The 27,343-nt window shown below is 43.7% G+C and overlaps 1 protein-coding gene across 2 annotated transcripts in view; it reads left to right on the forward strand.

Moving 5' to 3' along the window:
• Positions 1-2,885: 2,885 nt before the first annotated feature.
• LOC134542368 (insulin-like receptor) overlaps positions 2,886-27,343 on the forward strand; it is a 291,737-nt gene continuing 267,279 nt past the window's right edge. Inside the window, exon 1 of one of the 2 annotated variants that reach the window (XM_063386544.1) lies at positions 2,886-3,422. In XM_063386544.1, the coding sequence (XP_063242614.1) occupies positions 3,308-3,422 (115 nt within the window). In that variant the 5' untranslated portion in view covers positions 2,886-3,307. The remainder of the gene's footprint in view (positions 3,423-27,343) is intronic. The other variant, XM_063386545.1, reaches the window with a different exon arrangement.

Consider the following 27,343-nt stretch of genomic DNA (forward strand, 5'->3'; position numbering starts at 1 on the left):
AGGTTGAAGCTGCCCGCTAAAACGCTCATTAAGTCTCGAAAAAAAACTACCAACAAAATAGAAATATAACCTCTATTAGTCGCTCATGTTGGCACGCTCGTCGCTTCTGATCACTGTTTTCATATTTATAATATTTATCCACATGTTTCTAGTTTCTACATTCACAACACGTGTTTTAGTTTCATACAAGTGCGAATTATATACGTGCTAATAAATTATATTCAGTAGTGATTTAAATTGAATATTTTGATTAATATTATTTACTATTCGTAAATATTAGTAAAAAAAATGTGCCTTTATACTTTTTCAAGTGCTCCAATATAATTGAGGTTAACTATCCGCATGTATTATTTATTGATATAAATCAAAATATAATTTTTTGATATAATTAATACTAAATATTATTAAATTATCAATGTTAAATAGTTATTATTGGTTATTTAATATTTACAAAATAAATAAATTTAATAAAACATTTAATGCAAAATGTGTGATAAAAATTAAAATCGAACATCAAATTAAAATATTAATTTTTAATATTTATTATTAAATGGCTTATTTAAAATGGAATAAATAATAAATATTTATAAAAATGAATAAACAAATTAAATGAAAACTTTTTGAAAAAAAAAATGATAATTGAACATTAAATTAAGAAAATAATAAATATTTTAAAAAAATATATAAACTTAAATTTTAGAATTTATTATTAAATTTATTTATTTTCTTTTAAAATATTAAATAATCAATAATAAATATTTAAAATTAAGAATCTTATAATTTTCAGTACAAATTATGTCATATATATTTATTATTCTCTAAATTTTATTTATTTAATTTTTCAAATTTAAACTGAACTTTATTGACGGTGCTGACTATCTTTTTCCAGCCCTTTTATTATTTTATTGTAATTAATTATTTGCATGCAATTAAAAACTATTTTTTAATGATGCCAAAGAAGTATAACTTCTCACGCAACCATTTTTTAATATTTTAACATCATATATATTCACTGTAACTATTTTACACTCATGTTTTATACATGTAATCAATATATTTTGACGAGAGCTGACGACTGAAACTCAAACGAACGTCGTAACTTATCTGAGTCAAAAGTTATACTACTAAATGGAAATCTCGAAACGCAGCAAAATGACCTCAAAATGGCGGCGTTTCCCCCTCCACCGCGTGCGATACCTCAGAGACCTCACATAGCGTAAATAATTATTTGATCCTTTAGCTATCCAGTGGTGTAATTAAATTTTGGATGAAAATGATAGATATGTAGCTGCAACACCAAACTGTATCCCCCGATTTTGTTATCATTCGTTTTTTTGAATTGCCTCCCACTATGGAAGCAATTTTAAAGACGCATTCACGTCAAAAATGGAAGAACGTTACCCGACAAATGAGACCATTGGGCCAATTGAAAACCACGACGGTTTTCTTGTTCTATTCATGTTATTCTGCTTATCCGAGGTTGCCTTGGTACACTCTCGGCTATCAAGACTCTGCTGTAAGTTCATTCATCGCACCCACCACGACGAGCACAACAGTGTCATGTGTAGAAGCTCTGAGTTCTGTCCGTTCTGGCACGAAGGTCACACTGGTGGCTCTTATCGGCTCGGGTCAAGTCGCGATGTACAAAGCTCATCGATGTGGCTGATTAACTGTTTGGCGTAACGGTTCGCGACTATGTCGTGCCGATTCCAACCTCACTTGTTTGTTCATTGCTTTCTCCAGGACCGAAGATAGCTTATGAAAACTGTTATTTTTTTTTTATCTGAGCTGTTTTTGATGTGTAAACATTTTAGCTCTTGGTATACGGCATATGGTATGAGTAATTTCGTGAATTGAACGCAAGTTCAATGAACAGAAATGTGTGACCACGGCGAAGAAGTCGCCAAGATGGCGGAATCACGTGAAGCAACAGGAAACCGTATAAGTCACTTTCATAAACACTAGGGCACATGTCAAACGTATTGATATAGTAAAACGAAACTTTATGTTAGTTAAACTACCCTGTAATATATTTGATAAATTAAAATGTCATTGAAAAAATAATTACAAGTTTTAAAATACGTAAGAAAATTTGCATTATCCTATAGATGATGCATAACTTGTTCCACACAATACAATGTAAAATTCCTTTCTATTAATATTTTTAAATCATTTATAAGATAAATTCAGGAAACGTGTTTATTTATTCAAATAAAATCTAGTGTTTTATTATTTAAATTAACTTTTTTACGCTCTTCGTCTTACACAACCCTTTATTAAAAAAAACTGTAAACATTGACATATAATTCTGATTATAAATTTCGTGTTTAAGTTTTATTTTTGAAATATCTTGACACGTTTATTCTTTGTCACTACGACGAGTTGCAATTGTAAAGTGAAATAACCAAAATTAAGGAAGTATAATGTGTAAAAAAGTATTTAATTGTAGTTATATTTACTGTTTATTATGTAATAGAGAAAAAAATAAGCTATTGAAAATACACTACAGCCTAAATTCATAGACAGTGTCGAAGTTCTTTATGAACGACTCGACTGTCTGTCATCAGGAGTAAAAATAATTCCTCAGATTGTTGTGGTAATGTTCACAGTTTTTCCTGCCTTCTTTTTCAGTTCAGTTCTTTTATTGCCTTCCTGCTGACTACAACCATTCACTTTTTTCTCCTCTTCTTTCTCTGCTTACAGGTCGGCGTTGCGTGTGCGGTAGAGACGGGAAGGGAAAACAAGGGGGGAGAGAGAGAGAGAGTTAGCTCCCCCTCCTGTTCCCCTACCGCGGCGGCGGTTGCCGCGTGACGTCACCGAGACCGCGGAGCTGCGCGCGCACCGCCGCACTGAAAAAATGCGCGGCCAATGGGAGCAGCGGCCAGGGGCGGCAGTGGCCGCGGGAGACAGTTGCTTGTTGGCAGCCGAGCGGAGGAGAGGTCGCGCGTGCGTGCCTCGCGTTGTCGCTGCTGGTTGTTGTTTGCTCGTGTAGTCGGTCGGCGAGTGTCGCGGGGAGTGTGATATGTGCGACGGTTGGCGCGCTAGCCGCAGGGAGACGCTGGCGGGACCGTGTGGCGATCTGCGGCGCCCGAGCGACCTCATGAATGGACGCCGCGCATGATGTAGAGCCCGTACTAGCCGAGTACTACTGCTGCTACTACTACGCGCGCTACGGACATCGCCGCTGACATGTTGATGATGGTGTCGTTCCCGACGGTCGCTCGACGTTAGGGAGCACTAGACAATTGAATAGTTCCGCCTTTGTTCCTCGGGTTTCCTGAGTTGCGCCGTGTGAGTGTGTAGGGAAATGTTTTGTTGGAGCTGCGCGGGGAGGCGGGGGCGGTGGGTCTGGCTGCTGACGGCCATAGTCCTTCCCGCCCTGGCGCTGCAGCAGTCGGAGCTCGCCGCTCGCAAGGAAGGGGGTGAGTCGTGTTTACAAACCTCTCTCCTCTCTCCCTTCTGGCGTGGCGTAGTACTACCGCGACCTGTCACGTGTGTGGCATCGTGTTCGTGTTACCTCGCCGATTGCTGCTTTCCATAGGTGTCATTTGTTTTCAATTGAAGTTGTACTTTTGTCAGAACATAAACGTGTTTACGTTTGTGATATTGCGTACGTTAAATATTTACGCATGTGCATTAATAAAAGCTAATATCGTTAATATTTTGATTCAATTTAAATTTTATTTTGGATTTTCATTAAATGATACCTATTATTCCCGCCAGCGAGCTTTGTTTCATTTAATATATGCTTTGCATTTCAACACTTAATTTTTACTGAATTTAAGATAACTTTTTAATTTTTTTTCTATGCAATATTTGAATTGGCCGTATAGTTTTTTTTAGGGATTATTTGCGCTAGTATGATATAAAAAAATATTATTATTTTTTAATTCAGGGCCGTAGATTATCGTATCTGTCGCCATAAGTCAAAAATGTAATTTGATTATATACTCAGTGAGACATTTGCTTATCTGAGGAATGAGTAACCAATGAAGTTAATTTAAAGTTATTTGGAACAACACTTATTTTTAAATATAAATTATATTCTGTTTGTCATGGCTACTATAAATTCTGCATATGCATTAAACCAATCAGGAAAAAAAACATACTACCTATAATTGCGCATTTTATTGTAGTTTTAGTATTTTATTTAAATAAAACCACTCCATAATATTTAATAGGGTAAAAGTTCCGTAGGCCTATCACTTATCCAAGTTCATCCAGTGGTCATGTGTTACATGATACTTGCGAACGTTCCTGAACAAAACAATAATTTGATATAACAATGAATTATGATCGTAAGTTTTATAAAAAAAATATTTTAATTTTTTTTTAAATTCAATTTAAAATAATTCATTGTTTTATCACAAGTGTTTTGTCGTGTGCAGGATATTTCGACGTACTAAATTAGAACATGGTAATACAAGATCATGCCATCAAGATCAAGGGATAAACTTGGATACGTGATACGGAACAATGATGACCCGTGTAAGAACTCAACTTACAAATGTTGTAATAAAAGTACAGTTTAGAATTAATGATGTAACACAAAGCATCTTTGTAAATAATGCATGTATAAAATGTCTTCGGCATTCTCGTGATAGCTTAATCAGTGATTATGTAATAAACTCGCGGTTTGGTTTGTTTATATTTCATATTTGTCGAGCAGCGTTATATGGGCTGGGCACGTGGTTTATGGGTACTTAAAATATTACTGCGAACGTACAGAAGATCCTTGAGTTTATTTTAATTCTTGTTTACCAATATTCACTTAACGTATTCAGTGTTATCCGAGGACACCGTTTATATGTTACTTCCTGTTTCAGAGCAGCAGTAGGTAGCAGTTCAAATTATCATTCATGTCATAGTATGTAGTTATTACTGGTGGTAGTTTTGTTTGTTTTATTTTAACCCAGTTCGCGATGATAGTTGTAGGACTACTGTTGATTTCATTCTTACGAGGCGTATTGGTAATACATACATTATATACATTGCATTCCTGTTGTCATGTCTTATCCTGAACGTTTAACTTTCTCGCTACATTTTCAATAATTATTAGGCAGCTGGCGCCGTACTCATTATTCGCTCTCAGATATAACTGCATGCCTGTTTAGTTTATCGCTCGTATTTGGCGTTCGGCTTTTTAACAACGAATGATAAGCATGCTAAAAGATGCTCAGTAATAATAGCATGCTTTGTTACGTAACTGGAACTGCCCCGGTATATGTTTACTGTGTGTGGATTGTGTATCGATTATGGGCTGATAATACCAATATTATTATTCTCGACTTGTCTTGCTCTTTGCCAATATAACTGTTAAAATCAACAGATGTAAAAAGTAACATGTTCGTTTACATTGTTTATGATTCGACGCAATACAGTTTTAATTCATCCGCCATGGTATATCAAAAAGTTGCAGCATTGAAAAAACTGACTTATTGTGCACCGAGATATTATATACTCCTAACAATGCGCCTGTCGATTACGCCGTGCATTACACATTAAAACCCTTGAGGCTGTGGACTCATTCTGTTGAGTAAATCTATTAATCACCATTGTTGTAGTTTTTGATATGTTCTGCAGTGACGCCGCTTGCGTCAATACAACGCTTTTTTATTTTATTTTCCACGACTCATTTCTTGGAATCTACTGTTTTCACTGGCGGGCACAAATATTTTCTTCTGCGTAGAAGTTTTCAGGTTTCGAAACCCTGCGCGTTTCTCGGAACTCTTGCGATTGTGTTGCACATGGCGCATTGTTTTCCTGACTTGGCCCGCCATCTTGAGGTTGGGCAACAGAACTAGGCAAGTCATGCGATTGCGTAATATAGAGGAGGAAAAAAATAATGTTATGGATTTGCGACCCATTAGTCCTATTTTTAGTGTCGTATTGGTAACTAGATATTTCTTGCGTTTTCTTTTGCAGCTACTTTTCGTAACAGGCGTAGGCCTTCTAGAACTTTGTGCATAATTTTTCGTTAAAAAATAGTAATGCATATTTTAGTTCCAATCATTTTAACTTGCACATCGGTGCCGAATAAAATGAGAACTCATTGCATAGGTGGGATTTGTCCAGCTGTTATTGCTTCAATTTTACCGGCTAGGTATTTTGTTCAGTTCTAAGTACTAGAGATGGAGAAACTGAAAGATCAATAATTTTGTTTGTCGAACCCAGATCAGGCGTTTATTTACTGCGACTAACTTAAAACCGCAAAACCAGAATTTTAAGCCAACATTGGTGGAAAAACTGACGTACACAAATAATGCGCTTTAGCTTAACTCGTAAATTGTGAGATCCTTAAGACTTATTTTACAAAATGTGGCGAATGCGCATGTAGTTAATAAACGAAAATTCCTTCAGCATGCAGGTATATTACAACATGGTGCCTGGACATAAATATGGTTCAGGGCTATATTCATCTTACTGCTACATGGGTTTACTTAACAAATGCTTATACTACCTATTTCTTAAGTTTAATGGGATAACAGTTGCAACTCTGTTTTCGCAACTTTATAAAACAAATTGTAACAAAAATATGGGAGCGATTCTTTCGGGTCTCCCAGCGATGTGTAACGAACTCAGTAACGAACAAATTCCTGTGCTCTCATGTTGCAAATAAACTTATAACATGCATTACTGGCGTTTCTTGCGTAGTTCATAAACCAGGCCAAAGAAAAATCACATTCCAATGCGTGGTGCAGTTCAATGCCGAGCGTGATGAATATTCGTTTTTCAAGTGCGTACTCTTTCCTCCCGCCACTAGAATTCGCTGGCGTAGTCGTGAACGTTGATTGCCATCACTCGCTGATAGCAGCATAAAACAGAAGGAAATGTTTAACTATTAGAAACGGCTCCGATAAAATTGAAAAAGACTTCAAATAACATTAAACCTCGGCTTTGGGCCTGATTTTTGACAAGGAATTGTATTAAAATACTTCCTATATTGTTAAAATTCACCAAACAGTTAATAGTATTAAGTTTCCGCACACATTAGATGACTATAATTATACCCAAGTATTAATGAATAGTTGTACTGTTTTAAAGTTTTATTTTTTAATACGTATACGAATTCATGGAGATAATTTCCTAATAAATTTAATTTATTAAAATTAATTTTTTAGTAAAAAAAGGATAAGGCCTACCTATTTGAAATAATACCATAGACTGAGCTATGCATTTAATAATATTATAGCAATAAGATAAACAAATTAAACGTGTATATATATTTGCTTAAAGCACAATTTGTATAATACTGTAATCTGTTACTTAATATACCTAGTATTTTTTTTTTCAATAACAAGGTTTTAACCACATAAAAAATTCGCCCTTGATTATTGCAAACACTCATTACCGCTGTGCTACCGAGTCTCTTTGGCCACTTTTAGAACGTATTTTAAAACTTGAAATTACTTTTGACTACGATTATTAGTTTACCAAATATTTTCCAGGTTAGTTTTGCTATCATAAAGTTTCATTTTGCCCACCAATACGTTTGATACGATGTATCCTAATATTTACAAAAGTGACGATATACGGCTTTATATTGCTACACGTGCGTCCGCCATTTTTGTGTAATAGTTTCGTTCATCAACTTCCATTCCATTTTCACGAAATTATTTCGTACCAAATTCCGTATATCGAGTGCTACGATGTTTACACATCAAAAAATATTTGTGTGCCAATGTGAACAGGTTTTAAATATTTTATGGAATATACGTAGCAAAAAAAAATCTAAGCTGTCGCTCTATGCAACAAAAAGAAGGGTGGGGGGAAGAGGTGGCCGCCTAAAACGTTCTTAACAGTTACTTCTGCCTGTGGGCAGAATGAATATTTGATCTTGTAAAGGGCCTTAGCACACGTCACATCACAGCGTATCAAAATTTACAACTACTTGGATTTTTTTTTAATTTACTCATAGTCTACCTGTACAAAAGCCAAAATACAAAGTTTATTTCTGTGCAGCATAAAGTGAACTCGGCGTGCTCAATTTTGACCAGTCAGTTTTTGTACAGATGGAAAAGAGTGATGTGTGAGAGATGTGCCGTAGTTGCAGCTCGGCACGTGGATCAATTGCCCTCGTTGTTCTGACGTCCCCGGGGAAGAGTCTACGTCGGCTGCGGGCATTGTGTGCCGCGGTTGTAATTCAGTCACTTCACAGGCCTTGTACCGCGCCGCCCAAAAGTTATCTCGCAGGCAAGTTTTTAACGACCATAAAATGCGCGCGTGCTTGTTTTTAAACTCTCAGAAGTGGGGCTCGTGTTGTTCCCGAACCCCCCCCCCCCCCCTCACCAATACCATCGCTTATAAAGTAGGGAGGAAAAGAAGAACTTGATGCTCTAGAGACCAGAGAACGCGAGCGAGGGAAAATAGCGCGCAGATGCCTCCTTGAATTCCTCCCATGACAGAATTTTTTTTTCCCTCGAGCTAAGACCATTTGCTGTCATAGACATGACACGCTGCCTCGCGACAGCGGAACACCGTATTTTCGTTTCATTTCTTACAGCGATCTTGAAATTAAATTGTGATGCTCCTCCAAAGATGGATTATAAAAATAAGTCTCCTGTACTAAACATAGCCTACTAATCCAACTGCAGCCAGCTCAATACTGATGAAAATTCGATTAAAATTCTTTAAAAGTGAATATTGGCTTAAATTAAATTAACAATGAGAACAGTCTTTTACTAGTCGGCTATAAACGCAGTATGGGATGCCTTTGTAGACTTTTTTTTACACTCGCGCATGCGCAGAACACTGCAGCCGTCGACAGTCTGCTCACTCTGCTCGCGACAGTCTGCTCACTCTGCTCGCGGCAGTCTGCTCACTCTGCTCGCGACAGTCTGCTCACTCTGCTCGCGACAGTCTGCTCACTCTGCTCGCGACAGTCTGCTCACTCTGCTCGCGGCAGTCTGCTCACTCTGCTCGCGACAGTCTGCTCACTCTGCTCGCGACAGTCTGCTCACTCTGCTCGCGACAGTCTGCTCACTCTGCTCGCGACAGTCTGCTCACTCTGCTCGCGACAGTCTGCTCACTCTGCTCGCGACAGTCTGCTCACTCTGCTCGCGACAGTCTGCTCACTCTGCTCGCGACAGTCTGCTCACTCTGCTCGCGACAGTCTGCTCACTCTGCTCGCGACAGTCTGCTCACTCTGCTCGCGACAGTCTGCTCATTCTGCTCGCGACAGTCTGCTCACTCTGCTCGCGACAGTCTGCTCACTCTGCTCGCGACAGTCTGCTCACTCTGCTCGCGACAGTCTGCTCATTCTGCTCGCGACAGTCTGCTCACTCTGCTCGCGGCAGTCTGCTCACTCTGCTCGCGACAGTCTGCTCATTCTGCTCGCGACAGTCTGCTCACTCTGCTCGCGGCAGTCTGCTCACTCTGCTCGCGACAGTCTGCTCACTCTGCTCGCGACAGTCTGCTCACTCTGCTCGCGACAGTCTGCTCACTCTGCTCGCGACAGTCTGCTCACTCTGCTCGCGACAGTCTGCTCATTCTGCTCGCGACAGTCTGCTCACTCTGCTCGCGGCAGTCTGCTCACTCTGCTCGCGACAGTCTGCTCATTCTGCTCGCGACAGTCTGCTCACTCTGCTCGCGGCAGTCTGCTCACTCTGCTCGCGACAGTCTGCTCACTCTGCTCGCGACAGTCTGCTCACTCTGCTCGCGACAGTCTGCTCACTCTGCTCGCGACAGTCTGCTCACTCTGCTCGCGGCAGTCTGCTCACTCTGCTCGCGGCAGTCTGCTCACTCTGCTCGCGGCAGTCTGCTCACTCTGCTCGCGACAGTCTGCTCACTCTGCTCGCGGCAGTCTGCTCACTCTGCTCGCGGCAGTCTGCTCACTCTGCTCGCGGCAGTCTGCTCACTCTGCTCGCGGCAGTCTGCTCACTCTGCTCGCGACAGTCTGCTCACTCTGCTCGCGACAGTCTGCTCACTCTGCTCGCGACAGTCTGCTCACTCTGCTCGCGACAGTCTGCTCACTCTGCTCGCGGCAGTCTGCTCACTCTGCTCGCGGCAGTCTGCTCACTCTGCTCGCGGCAGTCTGCTCACTCTGCTCGCGACAGTCTGCTCACTCTGCTCGCGACAGTCTGCTCACTCTGCTCGCGACAGTCTGCTCACTCTGCTCGCGACAGTCTGCTCACTCTGCTCGCGACAGTCTGCTCACTCTGCTCGCGACAGTCTGCTCACTCTGCTCGCGACAGTCTGCTCACTCTGCTCGCGACAGTCTGCTCACTCTGCTCGCGACAGTCTGCTCACTCTGCTCGCGACAGTCTGCTCACTCTGCTCGCGGCAGTCTGCTCACTCTGCTCGCGACAGTCTGCTCACTCTGCTCGCGACAGTCTGCTCACTCTGCTCGCGACAGTCTGCTCACTCTGCTCGCGACAGTCTGCTCACTCTGCTCGCGAAAGTCTGCTCACTCTGCTCGCGAAAGTCTGCTCACTCTGCTCGCGACAGTCTGCTCACTCTGCTCGCGACAGTCTGCTCACTCTGCTCGCGACAGTCTGCTCATTCTGCTCGCGACAGTCTGCTCACTCTGCTCGCGACAGTCTGCTCACTCTGCTCGCGACAGTCTGCTCACTCTGCTCGCGACAGTCTGCTCATTCTGCTCGCGACAGTCTGCTCACTCTGCTCGCGGCAGTCTGCTCACTCTGCTCGCGACAGTCTGCTCATTCTGCTCGCGACAGTCTGCTCACTCTGCTCGCGGCAGTCTGCTCACTCTGCTCGCGACAGTCTGCTCACTCTGCTCGCGACAGTCTGCTCACTCTGCTCGCGACAGTCTGCTCACTCTGCTCGCGACAGTCTGCTCACTCTGCTCGCGACAGTCTGCTCATTCTGCTCGCGACAGTCTGCTCACTCTGCTCGCGGCAGTCTGCTCACTCTGCTCGCGACAGTCTGCTCATTCTGCTCGCGACAGTCTGCTCACTCTGCTCGCGGCAGTCTGCTCACTCTGCTCGCGACAGTCTGCTCACTCTGCTCGCGACAGTCTGCTCACTCTGCTCGCGACAGTCTGCTCACTCTGCTCGCGACAGTCTGCTCACTCTGCTCGCGACAGTCTGCTCACTCTGCTCGCGACAGTCTGCTCACTCTGCTCGCGGCAGTCTGCTCACTCTGCTCGCGGCAGTCTGCTCACTCTGCTCGCGGCAGTCTGCTCACTCTGCTCGCGACAGTCTGCTCACTCTGCTCGCGGCAGTCTGCTCACTCTGCTCGCGGCAGTCTGCTCACTCTGCTCGCGGCAGTCTGCTCACTCTGCTCGCGGCAGTCTGCTCACTCTGCTCGCGACAGTCTGCTCACTCTGCTCGCGACAGTCTGCTCACTCTGCTCGCGACAGTCTGCTCACTCTGCTCGCGACAGTCTGCTCACTCTGCTCGCGGCAGTCTGCTCACTCTGCTCGCGGCAGTCTGCTCACTCTGCTCGCGGCAGTCTGCTCACTCTGCTCGCGACAGTCTGCTCACTCTGCTCGCGACAGTCTGCTCACTCTGCTCGCGACAGTCTGCTCACTCTGCTCGCGACAGTCTGCTCACTCTGCTCGCGACAGTCTGCTCACTCTGCTCGCGACAGTCTGCTCACTCTGCTCGCGACAGTCTGCTCACTCTGCTCGCGACAGTCTGCTCACTCTGCTCGCGACAGTCTGCTCACTCTGCTCGCGACAGTCTGCTCACTCTGCTCGCGACAGTCTGCTCACTCTGCTCGCGACAGTCTGCTCACTCTGCTCGCGGCAGTCTGCTCACTCTGCTCGCGACAGTCTGCTCACTCTGCTCGCGGCAGTCTGCTCACTCTGCTCGCGACAGTCTGCTCACTCTGCTCGCGACAGTCTGCTCACTCTGCTCGCGACAGTCTGCTCACTCTGCTCGCGACAGTCTGCTCACTCTGCTCGCGAAAGTCTGCTCACTCTGCTCGCGAAAGTCTGCTCACTCTGCTCGCGACAGTCTGCTCACTCTGCTCGCGACAGTCTGCTCACTCTGCTCGCGGCGAAGTGGGAGCTGTCGCCTCGTGTCTGATGGCGACAGTTTCGTGACGTCGTGCCGCGTCAGATTCTGTGTCGTAGCTTGTTTATAAATACATGGAAATCGTGTCGTGCCTCATTCTGTGTGCGCTCGACCTAAGACATAATTCGTGTACCAGTATTCAGATGTCGAGTTGCTTTCAACCTTGTGATAGTACCTAAGCATATTTCGCTTGTTAGTACGTTTGATTTGTTAGGTACCGTTGCGCCTCCAGCATTATAGTAGTCTCCGAACCACTTGGTACTGACTCTCACATTTTGGTTATCCTGAGGTGTTGGGATCGAACCCACACCCTCGCTTCATAAGCTTGCAACAATGGACGAAGGTAATAATAACGTGTTTTAGAGTTTAAACGCGTCCAAGTAAAAATATTAATAGTTTCGAAATTATTCCTACTTTGTAAATGTATTGTTTTGATAGCCAAAAGTATAATTTGGCCATGGCGTGGGAAGATTAAGAGAATTTTCCCCGTAGGTTTTTTAATACTTTATTTTAAATCTCTGCTTCTGATTGAAAATATTATACCTTCTTATTCGCTCCTGACCATGATACTCATAGAAAGACTTATGTAAGAGCATAAATTTGCTCGAACAAGGAGAGGGCAGAGCAGCCAGGTCTCAGAAGGTCACCTCTCCACTGACCTAGTCAGGGGTGTATCTGTGTTGGTGAGGCGGGATGATAAGTGCGACGCCCACTGGTGCTTCTAGCGCGGTGTCGTCTCTAAGCGCAAGGCTCTGAACTGGCGCGCAGTCTTCTCGTCGTGCATACGCAAACTTTGCAATTTGAGCGGTAACCATAACATTATATGGCGGAGAAACGAAAATAAAAGTGTAATCAAGGCCCTAGGGTGTTTTTAAAAATCTTACCAGGAGTTTCATGACTATTAGTTTTGAAAAACACGTTTCCGCCCTTCTCACTTTCCTAAAATATACAGTTTAAAAACGTAATACTTAAACAGAACTACCAATCCACCTCCAGATAAACAGACACCACCCAAATATATTCAACAGTTTTCAAATAGCGTGGTTTCTTCTGAAGCTCTGCACACTGTGTGTGTCCAGTGCATGTCCAGTGCATAGCCATTGGACTAGATATAGAAGCATACCCTAGAACTATGCCATTTTGAAATTTTAAGTTACTTAAGTAGACTGAACGTTATTTCCTACTCAAGTGAGGCCGTAGCTCACCTGGCTATGTGCTTGTATAACCACTAGGTTGCTGGATCAATATCTTGTTGCATGCAGTTTTTTTTATTTACTTCCTATGTATATTTTGAATAAAAACATTGTAATGGATGAGAATTTAGGTGTGAGAAAATGGCAGAAAAACTGCAGAAATTATTTTTACCTAATTGATAAGAAAACATACACACAAATTATTATAACAATTAAGGCGTCCACCTTATTTTACCCTACACAATAAATTAAATATACTGTTCGTCGCTCGAAGTTTTACAAACTCCTGGATGGTACTCGTCATAAAAGCACGGAATTCATTACGTTACAGGTATGACATCTAGCACTCTGTATGAACGCCGAGTACTTGCAGTTTTATAAGGTTTTTTTTTCATAGTTCCTGTTGGGGGGGGGGGGGGGGGGGGAATTCATTCTCATTCATAAAAGATTCTAACTCATCCCACAATTTTGCAGCGTTCCACGCATTTATTTTTGTAATATTAATTTATAAGTCTATGTTTTATTTTAATTTTTGAAATAAATAAATAAATATATATATATACTAGCTGCCCGATCCGGCTTCGCACGGTTGTATTAATTGGGGGGGGGGGGGGGGGGAGGGGGAAATGAGACCAAATCTCTTATTTACAGTTATAATAAATGAAATAAAATGAAAATTAATTAATTTTGACAAAAATTTAATACAATGCTTTGTAATGTACCGAAGAAAAAACGAATAGCACCGATGGTTTCCCGACTCTCGAGCACGCAACGTTGTCATGGAGACGAAGTGCCCACTGTTTCCCGGGCTTAAACACCAATCAACATTGATGATCAGTTTATTATTAATTATAAATTTTTAAGACCATTGATCGAAATAAAAACTACCCTATCTCTCAAGTTGGAAAAAATTACACATAAATGCCCATTTTCATCGAAATCAGTTGACTTGGTGAAGGGGACCTTTTTAGAAATCAGATGTAGTTAGTAATTGTCTTCTTAATTTGAATAATTTATATCACTTTCAAATCCCGACCGACTTTGTTCTACCAGTGTATAGTTATTTACCTGTATATATCTAAAAATTGGTGGTCTGTATTTAATGAGTGATGAGGACTACACTAACAATGAAATAGTCGTTGCCATGGAGACGAATGAAGCATCAACAATGCTACAGCCGTGATTTTCTGCCAACTCATACATACATAAAATTATAAGATTAAGACCATTAATCGAAATAAAAACTATCCTATCTCTCAAGTTGGAAAATATTACACCTAAATGCCAATTTTCATCGAAATCGGTTAAGTGGTTTAGGAGTCCATTGAGGACAAACATTGTGACACGAGATTTATATATATTTTTGAAATAAATAAATAAATATATACACACACACACACACACACACACACACACACACACATATATATATATATATATATACATAGTATTCATCCTGCCAATGAATTTTTTTCCATTCCAATATATTTTATTAGAAACATACGAAGAAAGCAAAGAAAAAGAAAAAATACATTTATGAAAAGAGAGAAGAAAAAGAAGGAAAAAAAATACTGCGAGATTTCGATGCAGCGACCTAGAGATTACTAGATAATTACACTGCCGGGTGAGCTACTGATTTGCTCACGTAGGAAATAACGTTCAGTCTACTTAAGTCGCTTAAAATTTCAAAAAAAGACGTCTTTCTCGGGTATGCTTTGCTATCTAGCCCAATGGCTGTGTATTTCATAGTCGAGAGGTGACCTTCCCCCATGCTAAGTATGGAGATATTCTGAGACCCAGCTCCCTTGCAATATGCATTGGTGTTAGTTGACTGAATGTTTAGATTTGAGAAGTTGGCGTTTGACCTGTTAGTAATCATTTTGCTGACACGGTGCTTGTGCAACGTTTCTTCTTTTTAGTGAAACATCGGTGCTTTCTGGGATCGTAGTATTTTCGCAAATCATATCGGTACTTTGTTTTAATTCCTTTTTATTGGTTTGAGGATAGATGGCGTTTATGAAATCCAGTTTCTCAAGTAAAAGTGTCGAGGTTTTAGAATCAAGACGTGAACACGTGCAGATGTGTAATCGTGCACAAGTAAGCAGCCGTCCCCGTGCTCATAGGGCGAGTTTCGCCCGGCAGGCTCGCGGTTTGTTGCGATGGCCGCTTGTTCGCTGACGTCAGGCGGCCGGCGGTCTGCTGCGCATGCGTGGCTATTGTGTACGGGCGCGCTGCACATGTCAGCAGCATTTCGCCGCTGACAGCCTTTGCACAGCCACGCGAATACGCCCGAGGCCTCGCTCGCTGCTCTGTTCTTTTCTCTTTTACTTTGTGGACAGTCTGATAGTCATTGGCGGGCCAAGCGTGTATATATACCCCGTCCCCTTCTGAAGTTATGGTAATAATATGCGAGCTCTCGATAAGTACATGCAAGGTGAGTTGTTGCAAGATCTGGAATCACGAACCACAGTGATTTATGTTGAGAATGATAATGTAACTGCCGAAAACCCTTGTTGTTGGCGTATCTTTTTTAATGCAATAAATGTGTGTTTTTTTTCAACTCCCGTCCCGAATTAAATTGATGTATCCGCCACTGATAATTGTTATTTCCTACTAAGCTTCACATTGCTATTACGCAAACATTCCGTTTAGCGTAAGATGTGTTTCAGGATGGTTTGTACTGAGAAATTTTCCAGTATGTATGGCGTCTGATATTAGCGCTGTATTTTGTTTTGGCATGCGTTGTTGCAAGATGCCCTATAAATCTGAAACAAAAAAGTTGTAATTGTAATTGTTGTTATAAGAAGATTTTCTTCCCTTCGTCGATACTTCATCGTTTTTCAATTTTATTGAAATTATCATTAACAACAGTTACAAGGATTTTTCTTAAAGACTTTTGTAATAAAAAGTAGATTTTTAAGAAAAGTGCTTTTTTTTTTTGCCACAAGTAATAAAGTATTTAAAGTAAATAACTTTGGGAGATGATAAAATAAATGAGTGTTAAGAGGTTTCAGCAGAAAGTTTTGTGCGCGATAATGAAGGCATACTTTAAACATGTGTTTCAGTATCTTTTAGATTTATTCTCGATTTTAGAACAAGGAAGTAAAAAAATTATGTGTTTTTGTTTACCTAAGCAGATATGTCGTATTTAGTAACAAACTGGCATTTCTCACTAAACATGTTCGGTTAGCCACTCTAAATGTTCAGGCTTTTATCTCCAAGAATAATGATAAAAAGGTGAGTTCACTGATAATGTGTCTGTTTATGAAAATTGATAGTGATATAAATATAAACTGATCCATTGTTTAGAATATATCACGTTCTGTTCTTTTCATTTTTTATTGGTACCTTATTCTAGTTTGGAATTTCATTTGAATTTACACAGTTCTTCAAAACTGTAGGTATAGAACTTACTGTATCGTAGAAGATAAGAGTGATAGCTATAAGTGTAGAAAACATTTCATTTGTTCATGAATTGAAGTCAACATTGTTCAGGTATTGTTGTACAGATTATTTTTTAACTTCGAACCATATATTATGCATTAGTACGTACTAAAGCGCTTGCGTTAATTTCATCTGTATTTTCATAATGTCAAAATAATTTTGAAATCTTATGGAGCAGGGTGGAACGCAGAAGGATTTGGGTGTGTGTGTGTGTTTTGAAATATGTTCCCCCTCCTCTGATATTATTAATAATCTATAAAAATCTTATCATTCCCACCAAAAAAGGAAAAAAATATTGTAAGCAAAATATCGAGCAAAGTGGTTCTATTCCCTCTCCCCCTCCAAAACCGAAATGAAATTCTGTGTAAGCTTATGCTCTTGGCCTAGCGTACTTCCCATGGCTGGTATACGTCTGTGAAGTGAGGGCTAATTAACGTTTTTTTTATTTATTGTAGATATCAGATGGAGCATTGAGCGTCTGAATTATGTTTCATTAAATACTGTTCTACCACCACAGAACATTTTGTGGCTGTAGCGAAATTATTTTGTTGAAATAGTTAATAGTAGCGCTTTATTTTCCACAATTTTTGTGACGTGTTATTTTCCCGAAATATTTAAATGAAAATTTTCTAGAGCAACAAAATGCGCGGTGGTTGTATAACTTATTCAATTAGACATAATCCCGACGCGCAGTGTTCTAACAAATATTTACGATAAAAGTTTTGTTCAATCCTAACTTCAAGTACGTACACCAGACTTGGGAAGCACTTTAGACCAGATTTTTTTATGGAGGTTTTCAACTTTTTGTCGCGTTGAACCTGCAGTCCAAGTTTGTCGCTCGAATGAAGACTCATCCCGTGCAGGTAGGAACAGGTCGTTTATATCTCAAGATGGTAGTTCAAATGTGAAGAAAGTTGGCTTAGGTACTTGGTGGCAAATAATTCATTTCAACTTTGATGTAATTTTTTCTTCGTGAACGGATTGGGTCTAGACGGTAAATAATAATTGTTACAGTACACGTTTAAATTACTGCGTTCCAGACTACATAACACAGAAAAAAAATTCTCTTAGAAAACCTGACAAGAAGTAAGTTAATAAGTGTTTCTTACGGTGATGTTCCAGCGGCTTCAAGGACTTTTTAATTATTACTTTGTGTCTTTTCATTTCAATTTTTCCCTCTATTTAGGTACAATACGAGCTGATTGCAAATGGTTATTTTGATGTATGATTTAATTGGCCATTAATTTTGCCAGCATCGGTGGTCCGGTGGTCCTATCTGGTAGCATGTGTTATTTTTTAATAAACAGTTTTCCCGCTAGGCAAAGCGGAGACATGAGCGAAATTAATAAATAAAATGAATACTTTTTTGTTTTACCAAACTTACGGCCCTTCAACAGAGTGAATGAGTTCTGCGTGGAAACACACCTAACGCGCCGCAGCACTGGTATCGGAATGGCGATGAGAGAAGCGACGTATTGTTGTTATCGAGCGAGGTTCCGGGTTCGAAACCGGTTCCATCCGTTTTGATGTCTGTTTTCCGTGGTTTCCCTGAATCCATTCCAGACAACTCACTGTTGACCATGGCAGATTCCTTTCACAAATTTCCTGTTCTGGAACGTATGCGCACGTCTCCTAATGACCTCGATCCCGTACGAGGCGTAATGCCGTAATGCCGTAATGCCTACCTACGTCTGTGGCGGCAGCTTCGATCGCGGCCCACGCCGCCGTGTGACGTCACTCCGCCCCGCGGGCTGCGTCACGGAATCCGGAACCGTGCCTCTACAGTTCTCGGTTTCGCGTCAGGGCGGGGCGACGGAGATGACGTTTGCGTCCGATTTAGATTTGGAGGTTCACCGCTTGGGTGTCTTGACGTTATATACTTTATTTTAATATCTGGGGCATTATTATTTAAAGGGCCCCGCCCACCTAGGCACTCCTACGAGCTTCGGAAAAAAACCATGCGATTTAAAAAACTTCTCAAGATATCCTAGTGGTGTATCCTAGTTACGGAAAGCATTTAAGAAAAATCGCTGAGGGTGGTTGAGTAGTTCTGTTTATGCATGTTCGTTTGTAAACTGTATTTTTAGAGGAGTGAAAAATGGCTTAATCGCGTGTTTTCAGAATAATATTTAGACATGAAACACTTGGTGTATATTGTTTAAAGCACTTATTGGACTTGCGTTACACCTTTATCTTCAGATCTCACAGCTGCCCAATGCACGACGAGAAGACTGCGCGCCGGTCCACATTGCGCCTAGGGGCGACACCGCGCTAGAAGCACCAGCGAGCGTCGCTTGCCATCCCGCCTCACTAGCACACATGCACCCCGACTAGTCGCGGGATAATGAGTCCGCGGCGTCTCCCAGCGCCGCGTCTTGCCTCGTGCAGCCGGGGATGGGGGTTGGGGGGTCGTCTCACGGCCAGGGCGGTGCTCCACCCCTCCCCCCTTGGCCAACACACAGGCGTAGTGGCTTCAATTCCGGGAAGGCTTACAGTTAAATTAGATGGTACGTGTGCTTTTTTTATAATTGCAAAACTAGATTAATTTTAGCTTGTCACCCCCTGATCATAGAAACGAGGGGTTTATAACGCACAAAAATACAAGACTTCTTCCGATTGGGTCAAACCAGTATGTTTCGTCAACTGAGCGTAGGCTAATAAACGCTCTTGGCCTTCAGGGTTCAGAAATCAGCCGCCTGCTGCGACGCAGACGAAACGTCGGTTCACTGAGACGCGGCTCAGCTCGAAGAACAAGACAGCTGGTTCCACGATGCCCGCGGAAGCCTGCAGTATACGTGATGATGCTGGTCTGAATTATTGAGCCAGGGATTGACGTCGCGTCACCAGCCTTCAGACGAGCCCGCGGCACGTGGGTGGACTGATGGTTGCTTTGATAGCCGAGAGCGCGAGCGAACAGGAAGAGATACGCGTCGCGTCAAAACATCCGGTTGGTATTTTCGTCCGTCCCTGGATCAGGTCTACATCCGATGTGCCCTCCCCTCCCCTTGCCTCGTGGGCCGACGGGCGGGCAACAGCACCGACGATCTCTGAATGAAGACCTTATACCTCTCCACGCAGCGCTAGCCCTGCCAGCGGCAGATAAGTCTGTTCTAGTGCTGGACACGTACGAGGCTCTTCATGGTTACTGTGCAGTATACTGGGCTCTCGCTATCTCTTGTCACCATGTTTCTACCGCATGAGCTGTTGCATAATAGCTAAAAACTTGATGAGTACAGGACTTTTCTTTGTCAGTTACAGTTACTTATAATGTAGTTACAGTTTGCTTGAATAATTAATCACGTAGAACGCATTGCAGACAGGCACAAATTTATTTTCTTGTTCCCGCATATAAAATCCATCCATAAATTATTGATGAAAAAAAATAGAAAACACAGGTTAATTTCCTGTTATAACTTGAATTAGCTTTAATTGAACACAGAACGTGCATGATAACATTAATCTTTTTTTGGATTAAAATTTATTTATAAACTTGACCATGTGATTTTGCATTTTCAATGTTCGTATAGTCGTACTTCCTCATTAATTTATCTAGCGAAGCGTATTTTCGTAACTAAATTATACAATATTGTAAAGAGTGAGGAAAACACAGTTTAGGGAAGGATATCGCAATTAATTGATTGTAGTTTTATTTATTAACTAATATTCACAATATTTATTAAATTTTAACAATTAAAATGTTTGTATACAAATGAATGACTCTAACATCAAGTCCACAATGTACTGTTCCCACTGGAGCTTGGCTCCTAACGCGCACCTGTGTCTCAACACACCGCCTCGCGCTGTTCACGTCCCAGTTGTTCCCATCTTCGCACACGAAGCCCGTCGCTCGTGCTGTCGCCCACCAAGACGTCACTCACCCTGCTCCCGTCACTCTGCCGCCCACCAAGACGTCACTCAACCTGCTCCCGTCACTCTGCCGCCCACCAAGACGTCACTCACCCTGCTCCCGTCACTCTGCCGCCCACCAAGACGTCACTCACCCTGCTCCCGTCACTCTGCCGCCCACCAAGACGTCACTCACCCTGCTCCAGTCACTCTGCCGCCCACCTAGACGTCACTCACCCTGCTCCCGTCACTCTGCCGCCCACCAAGACGTCACTCACCCTGCTCCCGTCAATCTGTCGCCCACCAAGACGTCACTCACCCTGCTCCCGTCACTCTGTCGCCCACCAAGACGTCACTCACCCTGCTCCCGTCACTCTGCCGCCCACCAAGACGTCACTCACCCTGCTCCCGTCACTCTGCCGCCCACCTAGACGTCACTCACCCTGCTCCCGTCACTCTGCCGCCCACCAAGACGTCACTCACCCTGCTCCCGTCACTCTGCCGCCCACCAAGACGTCTTTCACCCTGCTCCCGTCACTCTGCCGCCCACCAAGACGTCACTCACCCTGCTCCCGTCACTCTGCCGCCCACCTAGACGTCACTCACCCTGCTCCCGTCACTCTGCCGCCCACCAAGACGTCACTCACCCTGCTCCCGTCAATCTGTCGCCCACCAAGACGTCACTCACCCTGCTCCCGTCACTCTGCCGCCCACCAAGACGTCACTCACCCTGCTCCCGTCACTCTGCCGCCCACCAAGACGTCACTCGCCCTGCTCCCGTCACTCTGCCGCCCACCAAGACGTCACTCTGTCGCCCACCAAGACGTCACTCACCCTGCTCCCGTCACTCTGTCGCCCACCAAGACGTCACTCACCCTGCTCCCGTCAATCTGTCGCCCACCAAGACGTCACTCACCCTGCTCCCGTCACTCTGCCGCCCACCAAGACGTCACTCACCCTGCTCCCGTCAATCTGTCGCCCACCAAGACGTCACTCACCCTGCTCCCGTCACTCTGTCGCCCACCAAGACGTCACTCACCCTGCTCCCGTCACTCTGCCGCCCACCAAGACGTCACTCACCCTGCTCCCGTCACTCTGCCGCCCACCAAGACGTCACTCGCCCTGCTCCCGTCACTCTGCCGCCCACCAAGACGTCGCTCACCCTGCTCCCGTCACTCTGCCGCCGGAGGTCGGCGCTGTCGCTTGCGAGCTGGACGATCCGCCGCGGGAAGGTCTCGTAGCTCTTTGGAGAATCCCCGACGTAACACTCGAAGGTACGAGAACAATGGCGTTATAGTTACGCCATTTCCCGCGTGCTCTCGGGTTGCAGAAAGTACCAGGTGCTAACAGTGTTTGGAAAGGCGTTGGGAGATGGGAAGGTAGGTTTTCCCAGAGACATCCACAGCCAGCCCCTTCACCGTCTTCTAACAATATTGTATTTTATTTGCTTATCTGAGAGCTAGTCGAAAAGCTAGCCAGCATAAACACTTAATACCGGCTTGATATGACATTCAAGGAAAAAAAACTTTGCAATTAATGACAATCCCTTACTACATTTACGTGTAAGACAAATTACTTTTATCTAAGATTAGGGCTTATTCGCTCATAAGACCTAATTGTAAATAAATTCCAGCTTCGAGACTACGTAGATCGTTCAGTATACGACACATTCGTATTGTGATATTTTTTTAAACGTCATTACAGTTTTGTACGTCATGACTAAGTAAAGTTAGGAAATTAGTCATACATCGTGCTTCCAGCCATTCAGCTTTTCGTAAGAAGAAACACCATTTAAATGACACTGTTTTTCAGGTCTTAATAAATATTAACGTTGAGGCCTTACTTGAGGCGCTTGGGTTTGAAGTCAGAATTCGCAAATGGGTAGATGCAGTGAAAAGCACAGCCCCTAAGCAGGAAAAGACGGCATGGAAAATAATTAAGTGCATCACTGCCTGTTTGCTATTTAATTTAACGGCATGGTATTGACTTGGTACACTGACGACAGGACAACTGACACAATTTTGCAGATCGCGATCTAGCATTAAAAAAAAAATACATCTAATATAACCAATCATTAACAACTACCAATTACGCTTAATTTTACAAACATTAAAGAAAGCTTAGATTTTCCCTAACAACTCCGTTAAAAGTAATCATGGATAACCTAGTTGTCTATAAATGTTTTTTTTTACACATCCCCAATTCTCTTCGTCAAATCGGTCTCTAGTTGTGACGCTATAATCCGTGCCTAACATCCCGCACCACAGCATAAAAAAAAACGTCCAAGTCTCACTTGCAGTAAATATAGTTTTCTCGCGCGGCCCAACATAAAAAAGAAATAAAGTTTAGTTCACGGCGTTAAAGATTTCTGACGCTATTTAGGTCTGAGTTTGTGATCACTATAGTCGCTCTGCTTTTCGTTCCATTGAAAACTCAACCCGATGTCTAGTTGTTAATATCAAGTGCGTCGAGGCTTACTTTGTCCATGCAGTGTGCTGGATGACAGCCCCGGGCTGGGCACTGCTCGAAGCGTTGGTTAATTGAATACTGGCTTCCATTTTGCTGCAGTCCAACTCGCTTGCTCCCGCAAGCCGAAGTGCACTCCACCAGCCGCTAGCCCCGTCTCCCCGCTAGCCAGCCGCAGTCCTTCGCTCGTCCACGCCTCCCCATGACGTCACAACGCTCCGCGCGCGCCGCGGTGTTGGCTCGTGGAAACACAAATGCAGATCCGCTAATGTCCGTAATGTTCTTTTGTTTATTACCATACTTCAAGGCGAGTTGGAGACAAGTGCTAAACTAACTATAATATCATATAATATAAACCAAATTAATTTAAAAGACGTTAATAATAAAGACGTTCAGACTACAAATTAATTATAAAAGTGAAACTAATGGAGGCGTAGCAAACGCCTCAACGTGATTATTTCTATTAGGTTTAAAGGTTATTAGCGGGCGTTATTATTACTGTGCGTACAGACTTTAACTGATTTGATGTTGCCGGCCGTTAAGATTTTCGATTGTAAAATATACTCTGGCAAACGAATATTGATGTGTTGTGATATGCACGCATTTTCGGATGTTAACTATGGTGACGTATAAGTTTAACAGCGTGAAAACTTGATTTGTTTTTGGCCGTAATGTTAATTAGTGCCAGGGATATTAGCGTCCCTCGCTACTCTTATTTCCAGTGCTCTATACTCTAAACATGATCAAATAATTGTTCATTCTCTCACCAGGTGGGAGTGTGTTGTTTAATTAATTGTCTCGAGTGTCGCCTATTCGGGTAACAAACAGCACGCTAACGCTGGGTGGAAAGAAAAAGGAGGGAGGGGGGGGGAGGACTATTAGCTCTGTATTTTTTTTGGAACCCTTATTCAATCATGTTTTTTTTTGTCGTAACAACGTCTAATAAATCGATGAACGCCGGCTGCACGCACGAAAAAGTGTCCCGTAACGCACATTGTCCCGTTACGTTGTGTCCCGTTACGCTCATTGTACGCTTGCGCCGCATCTATCTGTTTTCCACTCGATTGGGACAACCATCGATTTGACTTTTTCGAGGCACACTAAACTTGAAACACTCCCATTCGTTTCCTACTTTTCCTATCATCGTCCTATCCTTAACAGAATAACACAGATTGAAAGAAGTTAAATAGCAAACATGTATAAACTTTATAATTAAAATAATCTCTTCTTTAAAGTAATGAACACATCTGAATTAATGAGTGCGAATAAAAGTAAATTTTTATCAATTAAATTGTAGATTTCATTTCACTCCTTCTTTGTATCCATACAAATAATAGTGATAATTCAATAAAAACTATTCAATTATATTCATAAAAGTATGCAATAATTTCATCAATATTTTGTTATGACGTCACGTTATACTATCGTCCGTAAACCGACTTTACAGATAACCAATTTTTTTTGTGGTATGCATTTGTTTCACTAGCTGCTTTATAAATTTTCTTGGCCAGTACATTCATGGTATCTTATATTCTCCGGGTCTTTTAATGGAGACTTAAAAAGATTGTTCCATCGATATTTGTGGATTGCTCGGTTGCGTGGCATTTGCAGCTGCTCGTGTCAATGTTTGTCACGTCTAATTTTTTAAAATATTTTTAGTTCGTTCATTCAGTCACTATAATTAATACAGTCGCCAATAGTTCTCCCACCTCCGCATTCGCCTTCGCCTTCATCAATGCATCGCTGCTGAAGGCCACCATGTGATCTTCTTAACTTGATTGGAAAAAAAACAAACGGGAATGTATACTGATTCCAATAAAATAAATTAAGTTGCTCAGTTTTTTTAATAGCCCTTCAGAACAGATACACACTTTGCCTCATACTGTATTTAAGGGGAAAGGGAATGGAGGGGAGTTACCCCCGCACCAATTAGCAGCCGTTAGTTAGCGGAGCGGGAATGCGAATTTTCGCGGCCGGTCCTGATTGGCCTGCGGTCGACTGTGCGCGGGGCTGGCGATTCGCGCGCGTCGGCCAACTTGAGGCCAGCCCTGTTTTCCTCTCTCTCCCCCCCTCTCTCCCCCACTCTCTCCCCCACTCTCTCCCCCTCCCCCCTCTCCCCCTCTCTCCCCCACTCTCTCCCCCTCCCCCCCTCTCCCCCTCTCTCCCCCACTCTCTCCCCCTCCCCCCCTCTCCCCCTCTCTCCCCCCTCTCTTCCTCTCCGGTATTGCCATCCGAAATAAGCTGTTGTACATGGAGGTCGAGGCAGTTTATTTTTGCGTTACTCGGTTATGCACGGCAAGTCTCAAAGGACCCGCCTGCCTGCAGTTATTGTTATTTGGCCACCGACAAGTCACGTGCACAAGGTACCAAGTCACACCGGGTTGGTAACAAAGTAGTTTGGAGCAGCTATAATCTTGGATGTAACGATGTCAAACAGACTGAAGTTAACAGACCAGGACGACGGGCCCGCTGTACACGGCGTGCAGGGGAATCTTAAAAGGAATACTATGCTTGCTATTCCGTAGAAGACACACCACAACTAAGTACAATTCACAATGCATACCGGCTGCGAAAATTATTCTACGTACAATTTTAAGCTTTAGGTGTCACCCCTTCTCCCCTCCACAGAGCTTAAATACAGTGTTGCCCATGGTCACTTTCGAATGGAAGGGGAGGGGGCTTAGCTCCTTTCCCTTTTTCCTGCGACAAGTTCGAATTACGAGAGAAACTTTCGTTCTTGAATATTGAGTGTGATACATGTGCTATGACATTACGAATAAATACATCTTTATCAAACGCAATATCAGCGGTATTCTCTAAGTTATGATTTTACATTTCGTTACAGATTCATAAAACGGAACCAACATACTGAAACTCACTTGGCAGTGTACTCATTAATAAATTATTCTTCGCTCGGCGAGTGTAGCGTCAACTGCAGACTGACTCTTTGGATAGGTTTGTTTACTTGCTTGGCGATTAGTACTGAGCTCGTTAACCGAACATGTATGACACAAATAAACGTCACGTCAGCTATCATGCGCAAGAAAATGAGATGTCAAAAAGCTTTACTGAGCTCTAAAGACCTTAAAGTGCTGCAAACGTATTGCTAACGTGACTCCTCCATGATTCTCGCCGCCGAGTGGCAAGACGCCTGAACAGAAGACCCTGCTGCCAGTCTTTGTCGGTTTCTCCTGCGTCGTCGACTCCGGGGCTGGCAGCCTCTGGTCGGGCTGCCGTGTCTTGGAATGTCCGGGTGCACCCTCCGATCCGCCCTCTCCTTGCCACGCCAACTCGCTAGGCCGAGGAACTAACTCGCCACGTGGCGGCGAGTCCAACTCGCTCCTACTCTACTCGCTGTGTCTTCTGTGGGGTCTCTGCGTGCGATTCTCCTAGCCCATTCGCTGACTCGCTCGGTATACTCGCTAGTGTGGGATTCCAACCAGCGACCCACACTGACCGCCCAGCCTTCTTGCTCGTAGACTCCTACTCCAGCAGGTGGTTCGTAGTTCCTGATTACTACGTCGCGACTCCGAGACTGAAGTAACAGTGTGTGTGTGTGTGTGTGTGTTCGCTCCTCGGGCTCTGTACATACCCCGAGCGCGGGCTGTTGCATGTGTAGTTGAATGTTTGAGATGTTCGACCACCGACCGGGCGCCGAACACTTTCACTGACCCAGGGCTTGTTATAACTGCGTCATCCAGGAATCGCTCACTGAACTGCAGACAGGTTTCGGTGCAGACAGGCGTAACAGAGTAATGCGATCCGCACAGATTACGTCTGAAGTTATGGCCGCAGTTACGTTTACGTTATTTAGTTTTTTATTTTTGAATAGTACGGTTTGAAAAGTTGTACATTTAATAATAGGCAAAATTATTTCCCTCTATAGGCCCTTGGTTTTTCTCGATGGTCCTGCGCCCGGTGTGATTGAGAAGTTTCCATTATAAAACGCGTAGGCTATTTCAGACGATCTACTACAATCTCGCGCAGTGTCCACACCACTGTCGGTGTTTGAGACGGACTGTGGCAGCTGTGCGGCCCGCCAGGCCCAGCTGGGCGTCGCTTCGGCGCCGGACCTGGACCTGGACCTGGGCCGCGCGCCCGTCAGACCCACCACGCGGCGGCGGAGTGGCCGTCAGACCCACCACGCGGCGGCGGAGTGGCCGTCAGACCCACCACGCGGCGGCGGAGTGGCCGTCAGACCCACCACGCGGCGGCGGAGTGGCCGTCAGACCCACCACGCGGCGGCGGAGTGGCCGTCAGACCCACCACGCGGCGGCGGAGTGGCCGTCAGACCCACCACGCGGCGGCGGAGTGGCCGTCAGCGCTCCTGCCGCGAGGCCATCACGGGCGTTACTGCCCGTTATAGCATTGCCTGACTGCCGTGTGGTTACGAGAACATGCTTTCCCACTGTAACC

Source organism: Bacillus rossius (assembly GCF_032445375.1).
Source record: "Bacillus rossius redtenbacheri isolate Brsri chromosome 4 unlocalized genomic scaffold, Brsri_v3 Brsri_v3_scf4_2, whole genome shotgun sequence".
In the NCBI taxonomy this organism is placed as follows: domain Eukaryota; kingdom Metazoa; phylum Arthropoda; class Insecta; order Phasmatodea; family Bacillidae; genus Bacillus; species Bacillus rossius.